Below are 21,263 nucleotides of genomic sequence, written 5' to 3'. Positions count from 1 at the left end.
GAATAATCGCTAAATTAAATTAAGGTGGCTAGTGTAGTACGAGGGTGGCTAATACAACCCCCAGATGTATATAATAGTTTGAAATCTAGGAGCTTAGCGGGCGCGGTATGTGCCAGATAGGTGCGGGTCGGTCTAGGAGTCTACAGGGTTAGGGTTGGGTATAGGAGGATAGGGTGGATTACCGTACGGATAGATAATATTGACCGTACGATTAGACTTTCTCTATATATATATATATATATATATATTTATATATATATGTGTGTGTGTGTGTGTGTGTGTGTGTAAAATAGAGAATTGAATACCCGCAAAATAAGTACTAGATACAGACCTATATATATTAAATTACAAGGGAGCAAGTAAATAAGCTCACAGAAGCGACCCAAAGGGGAACTCTAAATACTGATAACTCCAAATAAAGCCTCAAGTGACGTAAGGAAGATATAACCGGGTGGAATATTTGAGGTAACTCCAAACGCGGGATAGGGAGTGTCGGTCTGATCTAGTCCGATTAGGAGACGTGAACCTCGAGAGATGGGACGCGAAACGCCTTGTGTAAATTAGGAAGAGGAAGGAGAGGAGGGTGAAAAAGAGAAAAGATGCAAAGTGGATAGAAACCCGGTCCAGTCAATTCACCAGGTAGGCATAAAAGTCAATGCCGTGTCTCAACATGTGAGTGAAAATACAATTCGAAGTAAAAGGTGATCTCTAGCTACAGATTAGACCAGTTCTGGAGTGTGAAGAGAAATAGACACCTGCTGTTCTGGTGGACGAACTGCAGTGTGTCAAGAGAACGATCGAATATTGGACAAGTGCCTAAACTTGTTATAGGTAAGTAGTCGGCATACATTGTAGTGTCCAAGCGTCAGACCACCGCAAAGCATGTGCGCTGGAAGGCGAGCAATGAAGGCACCACGCACCGACTGGCTACTTTGCCGGAGCAACCAAGTCGGTCAGCAACACCTTTTCCCTATTCTTGGTTGTTGACTACTCTTTACAATTATCACCCTTGAGACCCCGGATGTGAACCAGACAAGCGTACTGCCACTGACCCAATCTTCTCATCATTAACAACACAAAAAGTGAGAGGAACAGATACAAGAGGCTGGCAGCATGCTACTCATTCAATAGTATTTGGCTGATTCTAGCGGGTCGGCTCTTGATAAAATGCCGGGTTGGGGTTCATACAAGAAATACGACTGATCTGGTGACTTACATAAACACAAAAAGAATAAAGAACGCCGCCATATTTCATTTCACAGACCGTAAAACTCCCATCCATCGCCACCGAATTGGTCGTGATCCTTGCCGCCGCCGCTTCTTTTTCCTTTCGCCATATCACCAGCACCAGCCAGCCCATTTATGTGTGGCTGCTCTGGTGGTACGTCATTTCGGCGCGACTCATAAGTCGGCGCAAACTCATTCCTAAGCTCCTCTCCAACTAGTCACAGCTCATCGTCCTCGAGCTCGCTGGGTTTCAGCAGGCCGCTGACCTTGGATCTCCTCTCAATATCGGCCGCCTTGGCCGCCGTCTCTTGCTGCTCCTTCTCCAGGAGGTAGAGCTCGGCATTGTCGCCGGCGAATTCCCTAAGGGAGATAAGGAAGTCACGCAACGCGAGGCGGAACTTGTCGTACTGGGTGTTAAGGGTAAAGAGCCCCTCAACAAACGAGGTAATCTGAGCACTGTTTTGCACTCTTGGTTAGCTCGGTACATTACAAGGTCCGGAGTTGGGGAAAAAAACTTACGGCGTAAGGTTGGCAAAAGCGGTCTGCAGCAGATTACCCACGAACATGGTGAGGAACTCCTTGTTGCTAGTACCTGGCTGGGCCTGATCGGGCTGGTAAATGGGGCCCTGAATCCTTGAGGGCGAGCCATCGGCGGGGTGGACAAAGTAGAACATGCGCATGAGCAGCATGGACTGGGTCTTGAATCCAGCCTTGTGGTCCTGGTCGGTTAGAACGAAGAACACATCCTGCAGGATGCTGACAAAGAATTGATTGAAGAAAGCGTTGGAGGTCTGAACGTCAGTCTTCTCAGCGATGTTGTTGACGAGCTCCAGGCACATGTTAAGGCCCGCAGTCTCAACATCGCGGTTGTCGTGCTTGCTAGCCCACATGCACGAATCAATAACAAACTTGAACTGACGGTTATCAAGCTTCAAAAGCGCAGGGAAGCAGTGAAGGTTGATAGCGCGGAGGAGGTTGAAGAACTCGACACGGTGTTCGGGGTATTCGGAGAAGTTCTTGTTGATCATGTCCAGCGTGCATTCGAAGACATTCTCCATGATGATCGGTACCTGGTCCTCCATCAAAGCCGAGAGCTTAGTGATCATAGCGGTCATGGCCCTCAACACCTCAGCATCACGAGCACCAGGAACGTTACGGTTGTAGTCAACAAGCACCGAATCCAAGAGAGGAGGCACCATCTGCTCCCGCACGGCCTGGAGGTCCTCAGCCTTGTCGACATAGGTCTCAATAAGCTTGAGAATTTCCTTCTTGATGGTTCGAAGCCCGCGGACCTTGGGCATCTTGGTAGCAATCTCACCCTCGCGAGCAACAGACTCAGAAATCAGCTGACTGGTGGCGGCATACATCTGAAGCATGTCGCTGTAGAGGTTGCCGATCTGAGGGAAGAAATAAGTACCAATGGATGAGCATGCCGAGACGTTGGTCTTCATGATGTTGCCAATAACCTTGATGGTGTCCGCATCCTGGAGGATGTTAGGGTTGAGGCTAGCTTGCCTGATAATCTCCTGCCACGCCATGTTGGGAATCTGCATGAGCTCAGAAAGCAGCCTTTCCTGCTGGTGCCTGTTGCCTTGAGCAGCTACCATGTAGCCGCAAGCCTCATAGAAAGTATGAACCTGTTGAGGAGTCAAGTCGCAAGTGATCTTGCCAAGGTCCCTGATGATCTCCTCAATGAAAGGCTGAGACTCGCTAGGCTGGAGCGCAACAAAGTGGCGTCTGCAAGACTTGGCAATCTTGATAAAAGTATCGCAGGCCATGTCCTGGACACCCTCGTGAGACTCGTGCATGAACTCGAACAGCTTGTTGACGACCGTCTTGAGGAACTTCCAGTGCGCCTTGAGGAAACGGGGATACTGTCCGACAATGTACATGATGTTACTGGCGACGACGGCCTTGTTATCTTTGCCCCGCTTCATTTCGGTCAGTCCAAGAAGATCCTTGATAACAGTAACAAGGAACCTCTTCTCCGTCTCTTCGTTCATGGCGAGAGAAATGGAACCAATCGCCCAGCAGAGAACGTTGCAGTTGTGCCATGACCATTCGGATCCATCGACTTGGCGTGCGAGCTTGTCGGTCATAATCTGCTCGGTGTCGACCACATCCAAATGGGTGAGATAAACGAGACACTCGCGGATGGTCTTGTAAAGCTGAACAGTGTCGGTTTCCTTGACAAACTCGCGGACAATCTCGCCCTCGTCGTTCTCAACAATGAGGACTTCTTCGGGGCGCACCATTTTCTCAATCATGACAACACGCAGGTTGGAAAGAATTTCGTTGTACTTGTGCTTGCGGAGAGGGTAGTTGTTGAGCAGAGCGGGGTTCGGGGCGCCGCTGGTCTGCAGACCACCGCTAAGAAGAGGGTTCATATCGGAAAGGGGCAAGGCCTGCATCTCCTCATAGAGCTCCTGGACGAGCTTGAGCCAGTAGTCGAGGCAGATCTTGAAGATTTCGCGGTCTTCGATTTGCGAAATTCTGATTAGGTAATAGTGACCATGTGTAAGAAAGTCACGGTTCGGCAGGTTTTCGATGAGCTAGATACCATATTAGTACTACGATCATGAGGTCACAAATCTCAGCTACTTACGGGCAGGTGCATGCCAAAGAAATTGCAAAGGAACAGCGCCAAGTTCTGGATGAATTCCTGATCGCGAGAGTTGCTGGCCGGGTAGGTCGCCTTCAAGTCCATGCTGAGAGGAATGATGTTGGAGATGGTCGTCAGGACCTCGGTGAACATCTTGATGAGGGCCTCGCCATAGTTGGGCTGTTGGCCCGTAGGACCTCCTATTTGCAGACCACCAATCTCGGTCAAACACTGGAGAGTAATGTTTCGGAACTCGGGAACCTCCAAGAAACGCGTCCTAAGGGTTTCAATAAGAGGGGTCTCGAAGATATAACCGAGAGGGATCCAGTTGCAGAAGCGCAACAGGGTCTCGAGGGTGGCCTTGATAAGGCTAGGCTGGTTGGCAGAGTTGAGAACTTCCTGGCAAAGCTGGAAAATCTGCGAGAACTCGGCGCACATGGTGGTCTTGAGGTTCCGTGTCTTTGTCGACGTCATCTGCTCCGCGGAATAGTCGAAGACCTCTTCGGAGAGGAGTCGCAGAATGATCATGTTGTTCTCGCAGATCGAAAGGCTCGAGCGAGAGGCAGAGATAATCTCGTTGATGAAGGTAGGCCAGTTATGAGGCCACTCTTGCTTGAGGACGGAGACGAGAACAAGGTTAAGCTTGTTGAGCAGAACACGGTGGGCCTTGAGAAGCTCTTCGGAACTCGAACATTGGAGGATATACTGAACGACAAAGTTGCGGATACCTGAGAGAGAGAGAGAGAGAGAGAGAGAAAAGTTAGCTACTGGGTGAGCATCAAGCTTTCAATAAGCCAATGTTTTCACGTACCATGACACTGCTCGCGGGGGAGCACCTTCCACCTCGTCATAATCACATTGTCGAGGACCTGTAACCCCAAGTCTACAAACCCTGTCAGTATATGACATTCTAAGTATGGACTGTTTGGTACGTGGGCGGGATTGACGGACACTTTGTCTGCTCGTAGGTGGCCTTCTGGAGGATCTCGTCGACCATCAACCAGGCATCGGGATCTTCCTTGAACTGTTTGAAGGATGCTATGTTAGCCCTGGTTGTCACGACAAAGGAGGGTCGAGTTTGGCTATTGGCAGACATACCTGGTTCAAGACGGTTTGGGCCTGAGCTTGCTATTCAAGCAGAAAACAGAACGTCAGCATCTACACAGGGCGAACCGGAATCCGGCGTCGTTATTTACCGTCTCACCGCGACCTTCATAGAAGGTGCGGACTTGGTTGTCCAGTTCCTCGATGGAGAGGGGCATGGTCGCGTTCCTCTACTGGTTTGGGATGCAGAGGGGTGGTAGCAAGGTAGGTACAGCGGGTAGCTGAACAGTGGATAGTCTCGAGCAAGATGGGTTTGCTGCTACCAAAATTCGGCGAGACAAATGGGAGGAGATCGACAGCTGGTCTGGCGGGGAGAAAAGGCTAAGGTAGATGGAGGGATTGCGAGGTGAGGGGTGTTTGGGTCCAGACGTGGTGTGTGAATGGCCTAGGTCCAGGTCTGTTTGGTTGTCCGGGTCACGGTGCGTGCCAAACGAAACGAAGCGAAGCGCAGCTGGTTTGACGGCCGGGTTGCTGGGGCCGGGAGATGGAATGAATAATCCAGACAGGAGGAGACGTGGGGCACAATCGTCGTAGTCGCGAGCCTGGAGCGAGAGAAAGGAAACAACGAACGGGTCGAGTCGGGTTGTTGTGTTGGCGTTTTTGCGTGTTGATCAGTGCAAGTCAAAAGGTTCAGTTTGGCAAAAAAATGAAGCGAACCTCGAGGCTGCAGAAGTGCAAGAGGCGTGAAGGGGCCTGCGCGCGGCGGTGCAGTGGGATGTGCACTTCAATTTGCAGTGGGATGACGGAGGTTATGGAGCTGGAGCTGGACTGGAGCATTGAGAATCGGGTCGAAAGCCCAGAAAGGCCGAACCGTGATGGACCCCACCAGCCTCCCGTTCCGAACGATTTGGCATGCACGTCCACCAGGACGCCCTTGTTCGTTGCGGAGGTTGACGGATGTTGACGCCCTCCGCGCGCGCTCGCTGGACCTTTCGACTGGACCACGGGATTCCGCGCCTCTGGGACGGCTTCCCTTCCAGTCGTTCTTTTCACATCTCACCACTGGGATCACGTCGGGTTCCAGATGCCGTCCGCGCAACCCAAAACGGTATTTATCTGCTTGTAGTCTTCACAGCAGCCCAAAGCCATCCAACTGAGACCCATCGTGGGCTTTCCGAGAACAGTTCTTGTCGATGAGTCAGCATGATTGTTTCTTCCCAAAGGGCATCAGATGAATGTATACCGGGTAATTTATGCTTGGTTGCTAGGTATTTAACTTGGGATAACACACTGCCTGTAGATACTTCAGAAGCTCACAAAGTCCGCTCTTGTCCTAACGAACAGACCTAGGTAATACCATTTCACCACCGTTCCATATATATACCAACATACATATGTCAGCATCAAGGACCTTCTGCTACCCAAGTCTGGACAATTCAAACACAGCCCTTGGAATTCTACACTACATAGGCCGACCGGATATAGCTATCCTGAGATATCTCCGCATCTTCACTGCGGCCCATCTATCCGGTACAGCTGCTACCTATGTACATCACTTGATAGCTCCGTATCAATGTTTCCCCAGTGGAGATGCCCAGGCGTCAGGATCGCCCCGCTTTTGCTACCCTGGATTGTCCAAGACGAGGACGAAAAGCTCCAGGCGTACCGGCTGTTCAGTTGAGGTTTGCTCGTCGAGCCTCGGTACTTACTTCCCTTCCCTTCTCCAACGTACACTATGTCCCTTTCACTGTTAGACTCCTTATCAAGGACACCCCCGGATCGCTGGCATGTCCCAGTAGAGGTAGTGGCGGCATATCAACCGCATTGCAGCGGATAGTGACCAGTAGTACATAATGCAACCACTCATGCAAGGGTTACCATTGAGGGACGAGACTCCATTCGCAACAATGTGGGGAAGGGGGTGTTCCTTTCTTCTACACGGCCCTCTTGCACCCCCAGCACGTCACTGCACTCTGCAACTTTGTTAGGCAGTCTTCACAGTTTCATATATTCAAATCCGCTTGCAGATCCATCAGGGACCTCTTCTTCAATCAACAAAATCCAGGATGGTATATCGTGACTCCAAAATGACTCCGGCTTTTTATATACACCACGTTCCTACACTACACCCCACTTCTAAGCCTTTTGATAACCGCACTCGGACAGACCCTCCTCGAGAGCCTTGATGGCCTTCTCGACATGGCCTCTGCTAGGATCCAACACACTGACGCCCATGTGGCCAAAACGGATGTACTTGGCCGCGATGGCCTTGTGGATGCCACCGGCGAACACAACGCCCCTCGAAGCGAGCTTGGGGAGGAGCTCAGCGCCCTTGACGGTCTCGGGAAGGTAGATGGCGGTCATGCCGTGGGCCTGGTCATCAGGGTTGGCGGCGACCTGCTTGAGGCCGAGAGCAGCAACGGCCGCCTTGATCTTGTCCGAAGCCGCCTTGTGGGCCGCGAACCTTTCCTTGACACCCTGGGCGACGATCTGGGTAAGGGCGGTATGGAGGGCGCGAACGAGCTGGGGAGAAGGAGTGGCGAAGTAAGAGGGCTTCTTGGCCTCGTAGTTCTGCATGACTGTAGTTCGCGCGCATCATACATTAGCAAGTGGTATCAAAAGGGTAGATTGTAACGTGAAGCGGTACTCACTGGCAAGCCAGTTCTTCATTGAAGCAAAGTAAGAGGTAGGTGGGGTCTGGCGGTTCTGGAAGGCCTGGATGGCGCGACCGCTGAACATGGAGATAGAGAGACCGGCAGGGCAGCCGATGGCTTTCTGGGAGGCAGTGACAACACCGTCGAGCTTCCAGGCATCAAAGTCAATCTCCTCACAGGCGACGGAGCAGACACCATCGACGATGACGAGGGTGTCGGGGGAAACCCTGTGGACGAGCTCGGAAAGATTCTTGAGCTCGCTGAGGACACCAGTAGAGGTATCGACGTGAGTGACGGTGAGGAGCTTGTACTTCTTCTCCGAAAGAGCCTTCTCAATCTCAGGGAGCTGAGGGCGGCTGCCGGGCTCGGCAGAGATCTGGGTGACGTTGGCGCCGTAGACCTTCAAGCAGTCGGCGAAGCCATCGCCAAAGTAACCGGTGCTAAGCACGAGCGCATCCTCACCAGGCTCGATCAGGTTGGCGGCAACGAGATCCCAGCCTAGGGTACCGGAGCCGGACAGGACGAAAGGCTGAGCGGAGGGGTCCGTGGTCTGGAACAGCTTGCGCAGCATCGACAGGGTCTCGCCGAAGACAGCAACAAAGCCAGGCCCGACATGGCTCTCGCTGTTGCAAATATGGTCAGCCAATTACAGGTGGTTGGTTGCTTGGTTTGCGCCGTTCGGATCTCACCTGTAGTGGCTCATGGAGTTGAGGACAGCATCGTCGAACTCGATGGGGCCGGGAATAAGGAGGGTCGGGTGCTCAGGCTGGGTAGACATGTTGGCTGGAGTGGTGTCGGTGGTGAGGGCGCGGGTTTGTGTCTTGGGCAAGAGAGAGGTGTCGATGTTGTCCGGGTGTCTCTCGACGGTATAAGGAGTGTTGAGTGGGTAATCGGGGGCGAGGTGACGGGAGATCAGGGACAGCCGAGCGGGGGAGTCGACCGGGCCGCTGGAGCGGGGCATCGATGATGTTATTCCCGTGAGTACCGATGACCGCCGAAGCGCCGAGCGTACAAGAGACGTTGAGTGTGCCAGTTTGGAAGGCGCTGGGAGCGTTATGCAGGACTCCTCCACCTGGTTCCCCAAACTACTTAGGTACCTAATGCGGCTGTTCCAAGTGTTGATGCTAGGTCGTAGACTTGTAGTGGCTGTTACCGAGCTCAGTCTTCAGTTACAAGTCAAGCCCAAGAGGAAGTCGGTCAGAGTCAAAGACACAACTTCTGAACGCAATCAAGGGGAAAAAAAGAAAAAAAATTGAAGGAAGGAATGGACCACAAAACGTGTGCCGAAGCGGAATTATGAATCTACCGCCAGCTAAAGTACTTTTATAGCGACTACAGACACGAGATTCCGAGCCAAGTCCGCGTTCCAGAATGAGAATGGCATTCCGGGGGGCAATTCTGGCGTCCCCTGAATGGGTGCGCTGGCCATGCTGGCGGCGGCGCGGCGGGTGCCGTCAACCGATTCGGTACTTGTGCCTCGACGCTCTTGACTCCGCCGGGATCGGAACTGCTGACAGGCCCGGGGACCCTGCACACCAAGTCGGACGAGAATGTCACAAGATGTTGTAGAACAGTCAGCGTCGCGGAAGGGCCGGGGGTCGGATTCTCCCCTCGGGCAGGTGAGGTTGGGGACGCGAGGCTCAAAATGCGGGGATAAGGTACATAGTGTACATAGGGGCGTTGTGTCAACTAACTTAAGCCTCCTCCCCCACTCTATCATTCAGCTTGCCCGACAAGGTCCGCGCGAGTCTCCACCCACCACAGCTCCCCTCCGTCACTTTGGTTCCCGTCTGTCACTTCTTGTCACCAAATCGCACTGCAGCCCACCGACGCAAGCTCCGAGCTCGAGACGTCAACAATAACATCGACGACCAGACGCATCATCACTATCGTCCATTATCCATCTTCCCGCCAATTGGTTGGTTTTTTTTGGTCGCCAAATAGACAACACCGAATAATACCATAATACGAATCAGTCCACAAGTTGGCTGACCGACAACGCCAGTTCCTTGTACTGGAACCTCGACGGCTTCCAGCACACGTCGGCATCTTCACGGCGCCTCCTTCTTACATACACCAACTTTCTCAGCCACCTTCTATTCTCAAGCGCGTCCGAACAAACCGCCAAAATGGCCTTCCTAATTCTCGTGATCGGTGACCTCCACATCCCAGACCGGGCCCTGGACATTCCCGCCAAAGTGCGCTTTCTCACATCCTCTCCCTCGCCTCTCTCTCTCTCCCTTCAACCTCTCTAACACCTCTCGCCCCAAAATAGTTCAAGAAACTCCTCGCCCCCGGCAAGATCTCCCAAACCCTCTGCCTCGGCAACCTAACTGACCGGTCAACTTACGAATACCTGCGCACCATCGCCCCCGACCTGAAAATCGTTCGCGGCCGCATGGACGTCGAAGCAACCTCCCTCCCCCTCACCAGCGTTGTCACGCATGGCAACCTTCGCATCGGCTTCCTCGAAGGTTTCACCTTGGTATCCAACGAACCGGACCTCCTCCTAGCCGAAGCCAACCGTCTGGACGTGGATGTGCTCTGCTGGGGCGGCACGCACAAGTTCGAGTGCTTCGAGTACATGGACAAGTTTTTCGTGAACCCCGGGTCGGCGACGGGGGCGTTTACGACTACTGCTGCTTCGTGGGCTGTTAACCTCGGCAGCAATGGAGAAGGACAAAAAGAGCAGGATAAGGGGTTCGATGAAGATGAGGAGGTGGTGCCGAGCTTTTGTCTGATGGATGTCCAGGGTATTTCGTTGACGCTTTATGTCTATCAGTTGAGGAAGGATGAGAAAGGGGTGGAAAACGTGGCGGTTGAAAAGGTAACGTATACAAAACCGGTGGAGCCGACGGGAGCGGGCGGCGCTGCTGCTGGTGCTGGTGCGGCCGCTTCTGGCGCGGCTTCGGTGTCGTCGTCATGATCTTTGATACACTTGCTTTCTGGGGTTAGTGGAGGAAGTGGGATGGAACTATAAGCAAGATAAGCGAGCGTGATTGCTGTAATGATGATATACCACCTGAGTTGTGTTTTTTTATGTGCCATCTTTGGTCAAAGGTCAAGGGTTCACTACTGGGCAGGATGCTAAACTTCAGACCTGTATCCTGACCGAGACATGGACATGGGAGCTGTTATTGCATCTATCACCTTGTACATTTCGAGCTATAGATATACGGATGGGGGCATCATGACAAAACTCGAAAAGGGATCAAAAGAAGAATGAAAGTACGTGAGGAAAGCACCAGCCACAACATAATCAGATAACCCCCAACCTTTATATTCCGACGGTGCGCCCACAAAATTTGAGAAAAAGACCCATTTCATGCACTAACTAGTTCCATATGCTTTTCGCTGCGCCGCTCATGTGAACCCGCGTTCCCTATTCCCTTGTCCTTCCAAAAGTATGGAGAACAAAAAAGCACATCACATACCACACCAAATACATGTAAGAACGGCGGTAACCGGTATGTAAAACCCATACATACACCTCCATCCGTCTCGCATTCCGCGATTCGCTTCCTAAACATGTCCTCTTAACAATGTCCACCTTCCCCGCCTCCCTAATTTCTTTCTGCCGCTCTATCTTTGAACATCTCTCTCTATATGGTATATGGTTTTTGTCCTTGGATAGTGGACCACCTGAACCCTCCTGGACAAACTCTCTATGGCAGCCAAAATGCATGCTGATTCCACTTCCACCTTCCCTGCCATCTCCCACCCGCGCGTAGGACCCTCAACTTGTAACTGGCAAAACCTGCAAGTTCCAAGTCCGACATCCTAGTACCGTAACTAATGTTTTCGCCACCAACCAAATGCATGAGACAAAGTAAAGAAAAAGGGGAAAACAAAATCACTCCCGAGCCTCCACCAGCTTCTTAGGCTGCCGCTTGTCACCACCGCCACCAGCTGCCAGGTCCGGCACCGATCCTCGCCGCTCGCTGGACGACAAAGATGGAGAGGACAAACGCCTGTCCAACTTCTTGCTGCTGCTGTTGCTGTTGCTGTTGCTGCTGCTTCCGCCGCTGGTATTTGTGACGTTACTGAAGCTTGTTGTGGACTCCGAGGGGCGAAGGAGGCGGATATCGTATGATCTGCCTCTTCTGTGGCTTTGTTTGCTGTTCTTGCCGCTAGGAGAGAGGAGTTTGGGTGAAGACGGTCTCGATTCACCGCCGTTCACGTTGCTGGCCACCACCTCTCGAAGAGAAGCCGCAGCGGATCCCACTCCGATTTTGACAGTGGAAGCAGAAGCAGCGGTGTTATCAGCCAAAGGAGGTGGCACGGGCGAGGAAAGTGGAGTGTCGACGTCTTTTTTGTTACTGCTGCTGCCGGGGTTGATGGGTTGGGGGCTTCCAGGTCTTTGGGCGAAGCGCCGTTCGAGAAAACGCTGTTTACAAGCTGAGGCGTCAGATTCTAAGCACTCGAATGCCACAATTCTCGATGGTAAAGAGATAGTAGGTTTCATTGATCTGGGGTTATGGGAGTCATGGGAGTTGTTGGGGTTGTGATAGGGGTCGAAGAGATGGTAGAGGTTGTGGCAGTGGTGGCAGTGGTGGTAGTGGTGGCAGTGGTGTTAGTGGTGTTAGTGGTGACTTTGGGCTGACCAACCTGAGTGCTGAAACTCATGCTCGCGCTCGCTCCCAGATAAGTATCCAGCTTTCTCTTCAGCAGCTCCCCTCGAACCGGCTTGGCAAGATAATCGTTCATACCCGCAGCGAGACACTTCTCTCGATCGCCCTGAATGGCCGAGGCTGTCATGGCTATCACGAGAACATTGCGGACAGAATCTATCGGATCGTTTCGCAACATCTTGGTCGCCTCATAACCATCCAGCACTGGCATTTGTACGTCCATTAGTATAATGTGATACGGGTTTCCCTGCCGCGCCTTCTCCCGCAGACCCTCAACTGCTTTCAGGCCGTTGTCATAGGTATCAACATTCGGATAACCCAGCTTGTGCATATACTGCATGGCAATCTTAGCATTGATGGAATTGTCTTCGGCAATGCATATTCGAAGCTGGTTGCGTGGGATATGGGTAAGGTCGATGTAGGGCCTCGGCACCTGATCACTGCTGACATCGCCGTTTTCCACAGCGCCCGGAAGTGGCCGCGGTTGGCGGTCCCGTGGAGGCTCCATCTGAACGGGCGATGTGCTCTGGGTATCACCTGCCATCACCTCCGGCTTGGCCTTATCAAACGTGACAGTAAACCAGACGGTTGTCCCCACGTTCTCCTCACTGTCCAGGCGGATCTTGCCCTTCATGGTCGATTCGATCAGTGACTTGCAGATACTAAGACCGAGACCACTGCCGCCATACTTTCGCGCTGTGCTCTCGTCGGCTTGGCTAAAGGGAAGGAAGAGCTTGTCCAGTTGCTGTGGTGAAATGCCGATGCCGGTATCCTTGACCCAAAATGTCAACGTCGCCTTCTCTGTGGTTTCGGAGTCCACCTTGGCCCCAATGGTGATGGAGCCATGCTCTGTGAACTTCAGGCTGTTGCCAATGAGATTGCCGAGGACCTGGTGAAGACGAATGGGATCGCCGTAAATCAACATGGGAGGAAGATTGATGTCGTGAACAATCTTGACGTTCTTCTTGGATGTCTTTTCCTTGTTGCTGTACGATGCTGCGCGGACGACTTCGCGAACCATCTCCTCCGGGTTGAATGCGATGATGTAGAGCTTCATCTTGTCTGCCTCCATCCTTGAAAAGTCCAGGATGTCGTTGATGACTGTAAGTAGCAGATCTGCCGACACACGTATTGAGTCAGCCATTTCCAGTTGCTCCTTATTCAAGTTGCTATCCCTGAGCAGCTCCGAGTTTCCAATCACTCCATTGAGGGGCGTGCGCAGCTCGTGAGAGACATTAGCGAGGAAGATTGACTTCGCTTTCGCGGCTTCTTCCGCAAGCTTCACGTTCCGGATGGCTTCAGCTTCGGCATTTCTGGCTTTGGTTTCTGCTTCAACCGCTTTAGCCAAAGCACGCTTCTGGAGCGCCACCATGGAGACGTTCTCGGCCGAGACCTTTTCAACAGCTTTCATGGCCAGAGCGTTCGAGTAACTGATTCCGATCTGGTTGACGAGAAGCTGCAGAACAGTGACGTTTCGGTCTGTGAATGAACCGGGAACACCTTCGAGGTACAAGACGCCAAGGAGTGGGTTTTCAGAACCATGCAAGATCGGGATGGCAATGACCGCTTTGCTGTTGGGGTTCCTCCGAAGCCAACTTTCACTAACGTTGCCGAACCGCTCATCGCTCACAAGGTCCCGAAGGAAAACCACCTCACGGAAGCGGGAGCAGTACAGGATGACATTCTCGGCGACGAGGTCGGTTCCGCTGAGGGGAATGCCGGGAATGTGCGCCTCAGCTCCTTTATCGGGGTCACCACTCGCAGCAACACACAGAGGCGAATTGTCCTTCTGCTTCTCATCCTCATACACCACGAGAGCTGCCAGGGTAGCGGACCCGCTGCACGTCTGCAAGATCACGTCGCACATGGTCTTGAGAAGCTCATCAACCCTCAACACCGAGGAGATGACCTGAGATGAGACCAAAATCGCGTGCAGATCGATCATATCAAGTGCTGGCAAGCCAACCCCAGCCTCCGGCTGCATTGAGCCCCTCCACGCGGTCATGCGTTCCCCTTTCAGCGCTGCCACCGCAGCCTGCGCCGTCTCCTCTCCGTCCTCCAATCCTTCTTCTTCCACGGTCCGATATTGAACAGACGCAGCGTCGCCAGTAAAATCGGTCTGAACGCCAGCATCAGCCGTGCGAGGGTTGCGCATAGGGCCATGGAGCAAGATACTATGACCGGTCTCGATGAGGTCGGCGATTCCTGTGGCACCAAGCTGGCGGTAGAGAGCGATAGAGTCGCGAAGGGTAGACCGGGCAGAGCGCCTGCCCTTGTGACGAATGAAGACGCTAGCCATCAGGTAGTTTCCCAAGGCCTCCTCGAAGAGGAAATTGTATTCTGCAGCATGATCCAACGCCTCTTCATATTGCTGAATGGCATCCCCATATTGACCACGGATCTCTGCTATTTGGGCATCCAGTAACTTTGACCAAGCCAGGTAGTTAACATTATTAACTGCCTGCCAGTCCTTCAGCCCCTTGTTCAGTTCATCAATCTTCTCAATCGTCTCCTCCACGCGGCTCTGAAACTTCTCCTCATCTTCTGCCATGCGTCGAGGGTCTTGCTGTTCGCGGAGGATCACAGCCGCCAAGGACAAAGCGTAAAACCACTGTGCGAGCTTTGTGTTTCTGGCCGACCAAATCATCTTGCTGTTCTTGCAACAAACCTCCCCGATCTCAATGGCCCGCTCATAGTGCCCATACAGGAAGAGCGGGATAATCTCGATTGACTCGTAGAACATAAGCGTCCTGTCTCCACTGGCCTTGGCTGTGAGCCAAGACTTGTAAGTTGAGGCTTTGTGTTGTTCGTCACTCATGACCCCATAAGGATCTGTCACTTGCGTTTTCCCTTGCAACGCACGGCACACCTGTCGAATGGCGATAAGAATTACGCCGCCACGAGTGTCCAGATGCCAGTTCGGTACCTCCTCACAGCCATACTGGCAGAAGGCCTCGAGATCGGAGATATTTTCGCTGGCAAAAAATTTCAGCTGTGCAGCTAGACCAAAGCTAAGAATGGCAGAGATGCGGTCTCCCATAGCAGCGGCGAACTCGACCGATGCCTCAAGCTGGTTGGCAATAGCGCCGAGCGGAAACTGTACATGACCGACAAAGTTGGCATAGATCATGTAGCCCCTAGCCATCGAATATGGATCGCGGTACTTCTCCAGCAACTCCAAGAAAATGCCGGCCAAGTCGACAGTGAATTGAACCATGTTGAACCTCGAGAGGGCGATGGTGCCCAAGAACAAAAATGCCATGCCAGACTGTGGGAATGAACCTTTCTCCAAGTGTAACTCCATCATAGAGAGCGCAAGTTGGTAAAAGTACAGACAGTTGCTCCACCATCCAGCACTAACGGTCTCGGTGAGCACGGCACCAAGGGATGCAAGAGTGATATCTTCCGTCTTGGGCGGGTTGACCAGCTCGCTGCGATCCATTGTCTGTATTCGTACGGACAGGCGCTCGAATTGGGCGTCGCACTTCTCAAAGGATGGGTTGTCATCGAAGCCTACACCCAAAGCTTTCAAACACAACCGGAGTGAGTCCAATGCCTGTTCGGAGTTTCCGCGCTGAGCAAAAATTCGTGACTGCAGTACCCAGGCCGGGGCCCTGTCAACTGCCGTCCTTGCCTTGGCGAGAATTGTCTGGAGTAGATCGTTGGCGGCGGCGTGGAGACCCATGTAAAGGTAGCATTCGGCTGCCTGGATATAGAGTTGGAGAGTCTCTTCATAAGAGGAATCGCCCGCATCGTCGTTCCAAGGGTCAGGTTGAAGTAGCGCTACAGCGTTGCCGTAGAATTTTGCTGCAGTAGGTCTTGCGCCACTCACGGATGCTTCTTGTGCACACCGGGAGAGCAATGCTCGATACGAACGCCGACGAGACACTTGCTGGCAGATGATATCGACGCACTCGCAAATGTGGGAGGCCGCATTGTCCCTATAAGTACGATCATTGGCGTGGTATTTGAGGAGTGTTTGGGCGATGGCAAAGTGCATTTTTCGAGCATTGCACTCTTGTAATGCCGCAGCCGCCTGAATGTAACGATCGTGGACAAAACGAAAATGATCATCCCTATCGCTTGGAACAATGATGCAGGCTTGTATGGCTGCTTCAAGTCCAGCAACGGACTCATCTGCGGGTATGATATATGAGCAATCTTCTTCTTGCTGTCGCTTGTCCTTGTCTTCTTCAAAATGAAACTCGCCAGTCATGAGTCGACAGATAAGGTCAAACGAAAAAGTCTGCCCGAGTAGCGCAGCCCAAGCAAGGATTGACCGTGAGGCGGGCGGCAGCTCACTTAAGCGTCGGGTGATAAATGCGGTGTCGAGAACATCGTAGTTCTGTTCCCCTTGAAACTGGTCGAAGAGCTTGTCCAGGTCGTACTTCCATTCACCAGCCATGTAGTCATACCAGATGCACTTCTTCCTATAGCCAGCATTGAGCATCTCGCGCATATAAAAGGGGTTTCCAGCTGTCTTGGATTGGATGACGAGAGCCAAAGGCGTGACATCTTCCTTCGGTAGACAGAGTGTCGACGATACGAAGTGTATTATGTCGTCCTCGGACAAAGGCGTTAGCTTTATTTTGGTCATTATTGGTGCGCCTGCCCCCCGTGGTAGCTCTTCGGACTTTGGTGGACTGAGGATTTGCAGGACTTTCTCGGGCCCGATCTCTTCCGGGCGGTACGTGATGATGATGACCATTTTCATTCGCGCTCCAATGATCTGGCTGATGAGCTCCTGTGACTCGTCGTCCGCAAAGTGCAGATCATCGAGACAGAAGCAGATGAATTTGTAGTGTGTGAACATCCGCAGTACATCGAGGAAGGTGTTCGTAAGGCGGGAAGTCTGCGTCGAAGCCCCAGCCCTTAGAAACTCCTGTGAAGTCTGGGTCGCGGACGATACTTTCGAAGAATGTCGGTACATGTTGTTGCCGCCAAGCTCGGGAGACGACCCACGTCGTTTCAACGCGGGCTGGCCGCTCTGTGAGCTAGTGGAGTTAGATCGTTGAGGGGTGTTGTCGGGCGGGCCTAGCAGGAATTCGGGGAGGCCAAGGACCTTATGCAACGTAGGCCACACAGGCCGGACATGGTGTTTGAGCGCTTGATGAAAAGGGGTCTCGGTGTTTCTCTCGCCCCAGACCTGACGGAAGAGAGAGGATAGCAGCTGCAAAAGGGGGCCAAAGGCAGTTCTCCTCGCTGTTTCAAATTTGGCAGTAGCACAATAACCTCTCCTGCGCGCATCTGCCAGTATTGACTGGACCAGATAGCTCTTTCCTAGACCGCCGGTACCCTCGATAATCACCACCTCGCAATTGCCTTGTCTCTGCTTTCGGAACTTGGAACCGAGCTGGCGTGATATCGTCGAGGTAGGTTCGCTAAGCAATCCACTGCCCCGCGAGGCATCGGAGCTGACATTCTCGTTCAAGCTGGACGTTTCAAAAGCTGGCTTGTCCCACTGGCGAGACTGTCGATTTCCTCCCGAGATCGTCGAGGTACCCGTTGACGTGCCTGAAGACGTCGTTTCGCCCGAGGTGGTCACCGAACTCGTTCCCAGGGCCGAAGGGGGCAAGCTAACTCTGTTTCTCGGATCCGGGGCTAAAGCAAGGGCCCATGAGCCGGACTGCCTGTTCAAGCCGTCGGCTGAGCTAGCCCCTTCACTGGAGACTTCAGCATTGTCAACAACATCGTTTGACAAGACAGACCCGTCTGAACCCCAATTTACCCCACCTTTGTGGTTCATCCCATGGCTCTTGGATACTCGGTCAATGACTTTAAGAAGCTCGGATCGCTCGCGGTCGCGGCCAATCATAATGGTCGGAAGCCGAAAGGAGGAAGATACGTCTCGGGAACCAACTTGAAAGTCCCTGAGACTCTGGGAATCGCCGGAGCCAAGCAACTCTTGCACCTTGACCAAATCGTGCCGGAGGCCACTGGCCGAAAAGTACCGATCGCTTACATTCTTGGAAATGCACTTTTGAATGATGCGGCCAATCGCGTCGGGAACATCCATTCGTATCTGGGACACGTTAGGTATCCTACGCCCAAGGACACCTTGGACGATATCAAGCGGTGTGTCGCCCTGGAACACGGGCTGCTGTGTCAAGAGACTCCAAAACAAAACCCCCAGGGAATAGATATCGGTGCGAGTGTCGGGCTCGGCAGGCATCCGTCCGGTCTGTTCAGGGCTGATGTACTGTAATTTATGGCGGGCGCCCACCTCCTTCGATAGTGTAGACCAGCCTGTGCTTGTTAAACCGTGCTCAAAGGACCGTAGACCAGAGCCGAGTGACGTTATCTTTATTCTGTTTAGTTCGAGGTTGTAATGGAAGGCGTCGGGACGTATTTCGCCGTGAACAATGCTTTGGCTATGGTGAAGCATCTCCAGACATTGGGCAGCGCCTATGGCAAAATCCAGAAAGTGCTGAAGTGATATGGGCTCCTCGAGGACCGGATGTTCTTCGCGGTGCGCCTCCCATCGGTCATTGTGTTTTTTGGCGTAGAAGAAGGCGGGGCCCATATCCAACACCTTGAACAAATAATTTTCCCCAGAATACGCGTAGATGGCCACAACGATGGTCCCCCGATCGCCTGGCAAGGGGTTCAGACGAATGAGGTCTATCGGTCTCGAGATGTGCTCGGCATTGGGATCAACAGTCGAAACAAGACTTTTGGTGATATGGTAGGCCCTCTCTTCGCGGAGGACATGGTAGGATATTCTGGCAACGACAAGCTCCTCAACAACAGGCGCATCGGTAGCATGGTGGGCAACGGTGGGAAGAGAGGTGGTGGAACGATCACTGCCGGCGTCGCTGTGAGAGGCCGAAACGTTGGGGCGGTCCTGGGGGGCTGCGCGGTGGCCGGGTGCTAGCTTTGCTAAAGACGACGGACTCGTGTTAGGATATGGAGCCGGGGAGGCGGGGGCCGGGGTCCCGGTGGTGGAAAAGGGCGAAACAAATCGAGTGCCGAAGACGTGCCAGTTGTCGTAGGTAGAATGGTAAGGCGGTTTAGTCTCGTCCCATGCAAAGCCGGCGATTTGGCGAAGTCGTTCGAAGATGCGGGCCGGGGGATCGAGCTGCTGCTGGTCGTCTTGTGGAGGTATCGCGACTGACTCCATGGTCGCCGAGAGAAGGAAAATCGGCGGACTCAAGGATAACGGGCTCGTGGGGAGGACGTCGTGTCGGGGCGAGTCATGTTTCGATCATGGTACGCAGGCCGTCGTTCCAAGCACCCGGTGCCAGCATGCGAGGATTGTGATCGTCGATGTATGCACCTTCTGATGTGTGTGGTGCCGAGTGTGCAAAGACTGTTGCCGTTCAGTGTGGTGATAATGCCTGGTAGCGATCGTGATGAGGTGGAGTTGGGCTAAGTATTGCTCGGCGCTGAGTGTTTGGGTTCGCTGGAGCGGTTCTAGATTTTGAGGTTGGCGGTTGGCCCAGGTATGGTCGTGGCTAGTGGTTGCAGTGTTCTGCCTGTCGTCGATTTTTCCGTCCCCGGGGAGGAAAAAAAAAAAAAAAAAAAAAAAAAAAAAAAAAAAAAAAAAGGTCGTAGGTACTGGTCACCTAGGTATAGAGAGTCTGTCGGTCGCCGGTGCTGGGCAAATCAGTCGCCACGAGCTGAAAGCCAAAAAGGACGACAGCAACAACGACTGGGGGTGGATAGGCGGACGGAAGTCGGTCGCGGTCGGTGTTGGCAGATTCTTTGGTTGGAGGAGGTCGTTAGAGAGGTTTCAAAGCAGCCAGAAAGCAGCAGCCTAGGCGAGGAGTGGTTGGGTGGACTCGTGGTGGACTGGGACTGGGACTTGTCGGTTGGTGATGAAAAGGCAGTACCTACTCCTACTACTACTTGGGAAAATGGAAGATGGCCTCTGAGGGTGATTCTGCGTGCTTCTTCTTTGTCGTGGTGGATGCGTAGAATGCGCAGCACAATGGTGAATTATGGGAATATCGCTGGTCGGTGGGTGGATGTCCGAGGCTGGAGTGGAGGAGAACTTGAAGCAAGCTGCAAAAGTGCAAAGCGGTGCTGGGGCCGTGGCCGATGCTGCTGTTGGAGCGGAATGCTGAATGGATCAGGATGCGAATGGTGTGTGGACTCGAAGGACTGCTCGTGGTGCACTGCAGTGGACCTGTGATGCGTCGTGGTGGTAAGAGGTACTTCCGCCGGTAGTGTAGGAGCACCCGACGATGGGGCCAAGAAGTCAAAGTCGGTATCGACCAGGAGCGGCAAGCTCCCATATACGGCTTAGCCTCGTTTTGGTGCACCGCACCGCACTGCACGGTTGCACAAGAAACTGCCACTGGGTCCTACTGTACCTAGGTACCTACCTCTGGCAGCGAGCTGTCCCTTCATCAAAAAGAGGCAACTGGATTTCAGGTCACAGCGGGATTGCAGTGTCAAAAAGAAAAGAAGGAACACCCAGCTTGGACAGAAACAGAGAACGAAGACAGTCAGGTGGTGCTTCTCCCCCGAAGATCCCTACGACCGGCGAAGGTACCAAGGGCGATATCCGCGATTGTCAACCCAACTGAACCCGCCCGGAAGCTCTAGAGTAGCAAGGCAACCTAACCCCCCTCCTCCCGTTACCAAACTGAACCCAGGCAGCTCCCTCTATGTGTACTGCCCTGCCTAGAGGTACCGACCTCTACCTACCTATTCATAGCGCACCGGCGTACCTCCTGTCTAAGCTGTATGTGTTAGATCTCGGAGTTCCGGGATCCCGTCATCTGGTTTTCTCCTCGTTGTTGGGTCTTCTCTCGCTCGCTCATCAGACTCGCTGTCCCACACACACGGCACATTCACGGCTTGGCAAAAAGAGCAAAGACGGTGAGGCTACTAGCAGTCCCAGAGGTTCGGATGCACATGAACACCTACCTAGTCGGAGAGGTTGACGGAGGAGGAGCCGCCCGTTCATCAACGCCCGATGCAGGTTGGAGAAGAAAGAGACGAAAAAAAAAAAAAAAAAAAGGGGGGGGGGGGGGGGGGGGGGGGGCACCGAAAAGGCACACAGGCTTGCAGAGGGCCTGTAAAAGAGGAGTTGGAACATCCTTGATTGCCATTGATATTTCACCTCAAATTTTTGGGCCCAAGTTCCAAGTTGTGCCC

At 53.0% G+C, this 21,263-nt stretch overlaps 5 protein-coding genes across 5 annotated transcripts; 2 read left to right on the top strand and 3 right to left on the bottom strand.

The window, feature by feature from the left end:
- Positions 1–968: 968 nt before the first annotated feature.
- Positions 969–5,419, bottom strand: B0T23DRAFT_167132 (exportin-1). Its single transcript, XM_062832840.1, has 7 exons — positions 5,026–5,419; positions 4,928–4,957; positions 4,781–4,853; positions 4,641–4,712; positions 3,833–4,557; positions 1,747–3,779; positions 969–1,683 (listed from the first exon to the last, which is right to left on the bottom strand). The coding sequence occupies exons 1-7, from the start codon at positions 5,089–5,091 to the stop codon at positions 1,446–1,448; spliced, it is 3,237 nt and encodes a 1,078-aa protein (XP_062691867.1). The 5' UTR covers positions 5,092–5,419; the 3' UTR covers positions 969–1,445.
- Positions 5,420–6,736: 1,317 nt separating this feature from the next.
- Positions 6,737–8,663, bottom strand: B0T23DRAFT_167143 (pyridoxal phosphate-dependent transferase). Its single transcript, XM_062832841.1, has 3 exons — positions 8,217–8,663; positions 7,525–8,150; positions 6,737–7,452 (listed from the first exon to the last, which is right to left on the bottom strand). The coding sequence occupies exons 1-3, from the start codon at positions 8,486–8,488 to the stop codon at positions 7,010–7,012; spliced, it is 1,341 nt and encodes a 446-aa protein (XP_062691866.1). The 5' UTR covers positions 8,489–8,663; the 3' UTR covers positions 6,737–7,009.
- A 521-nt stretch (positions 8,664–9,184) lies between these two features.
- B0T23DRAFT_167098 (Metallo-dependent phosphatase-like protein) lies at positions 9,185–10,681 on the top strand. Its single transcript, XM_062832838.1, has 2 exons — positions 9,185–9,725; positions 9,803–10,681. Exons 1-2 carry the CDS (start codon positions 9,657–9,659, stop codon positions 10,451–10,453), a joined length of 720 nt encoding a protein of 239 aa, XP_062691865.1. The 5' UTR covers positions 9,185–9,656; the 3' UTR covers positions 10,454–10,681.
- Positions 10,682–11,296: 615 nt separating this feature from the next.
- B0T23DRAFT_167107 (uncharacterized protein) lies at positions 11,297–19,417 on the bottom strand. The gene is made up of 2 exons (XM_062832839.1): positions 12,136–19,417; positions 11,297–11,914 (listed from the first exon to the last, which is right to left on the bottom strand). Exons 1-2 carry the CDS (start codon positions 19,276–19,278, stop codon positions 11,381–11,383), a joined length of 7,677 nt encoding a protein of 2,558 aa, XP_062691864.1. The 5' UTR covers positions 19,279–19,417; the 3' UTR covers positions 11,297–11,380.
- Positions 19,418–20,512: 1,095 nt separating this feature from the next.
- B0T23DRAFT_382265 (uncharacterized protein) lies at positions 20,513–21,117 on the top strand. Its single transcript, XM_062837320.1, has 2 exons — positions 20,513–20,792; positions 20,859–21,117. The coding sequence occupies exons 1-2, from the start codon at positions 20,771–20,773 to the stop codon at positions 21,047–21,049; spliced, it is 213 nt and encodes a 70-aa protein (XP_062691863.1). The 5' UTR covers positions 20,513–20,770; the 3' UTR covers positions 21,050–21,117.
- The last annotated feature ends 146 nt before the right edge of the window (positions 21,118–21,263 follow it).

The sequence above is a fragment of the Neurospora hispaniola genome, assembly GCF_033458365.1.
Source record: "Neurospora hispaniola strain FGSC 10403 chromosome Unknown B0T23scaffold_5, whole genome shotgun sequence".
Taxonomy (NCBI): Eukaryota; Fungi; Ascomycota; class Sordariomycetes; order Sordariales; family Sordariaceae; genus Neurospora; species Neurospora hispaniola.
Note: the sequence above shows the minus strand (reverse complement) of the source record. Positions and strands in the feature narration are given on the sequence as shown.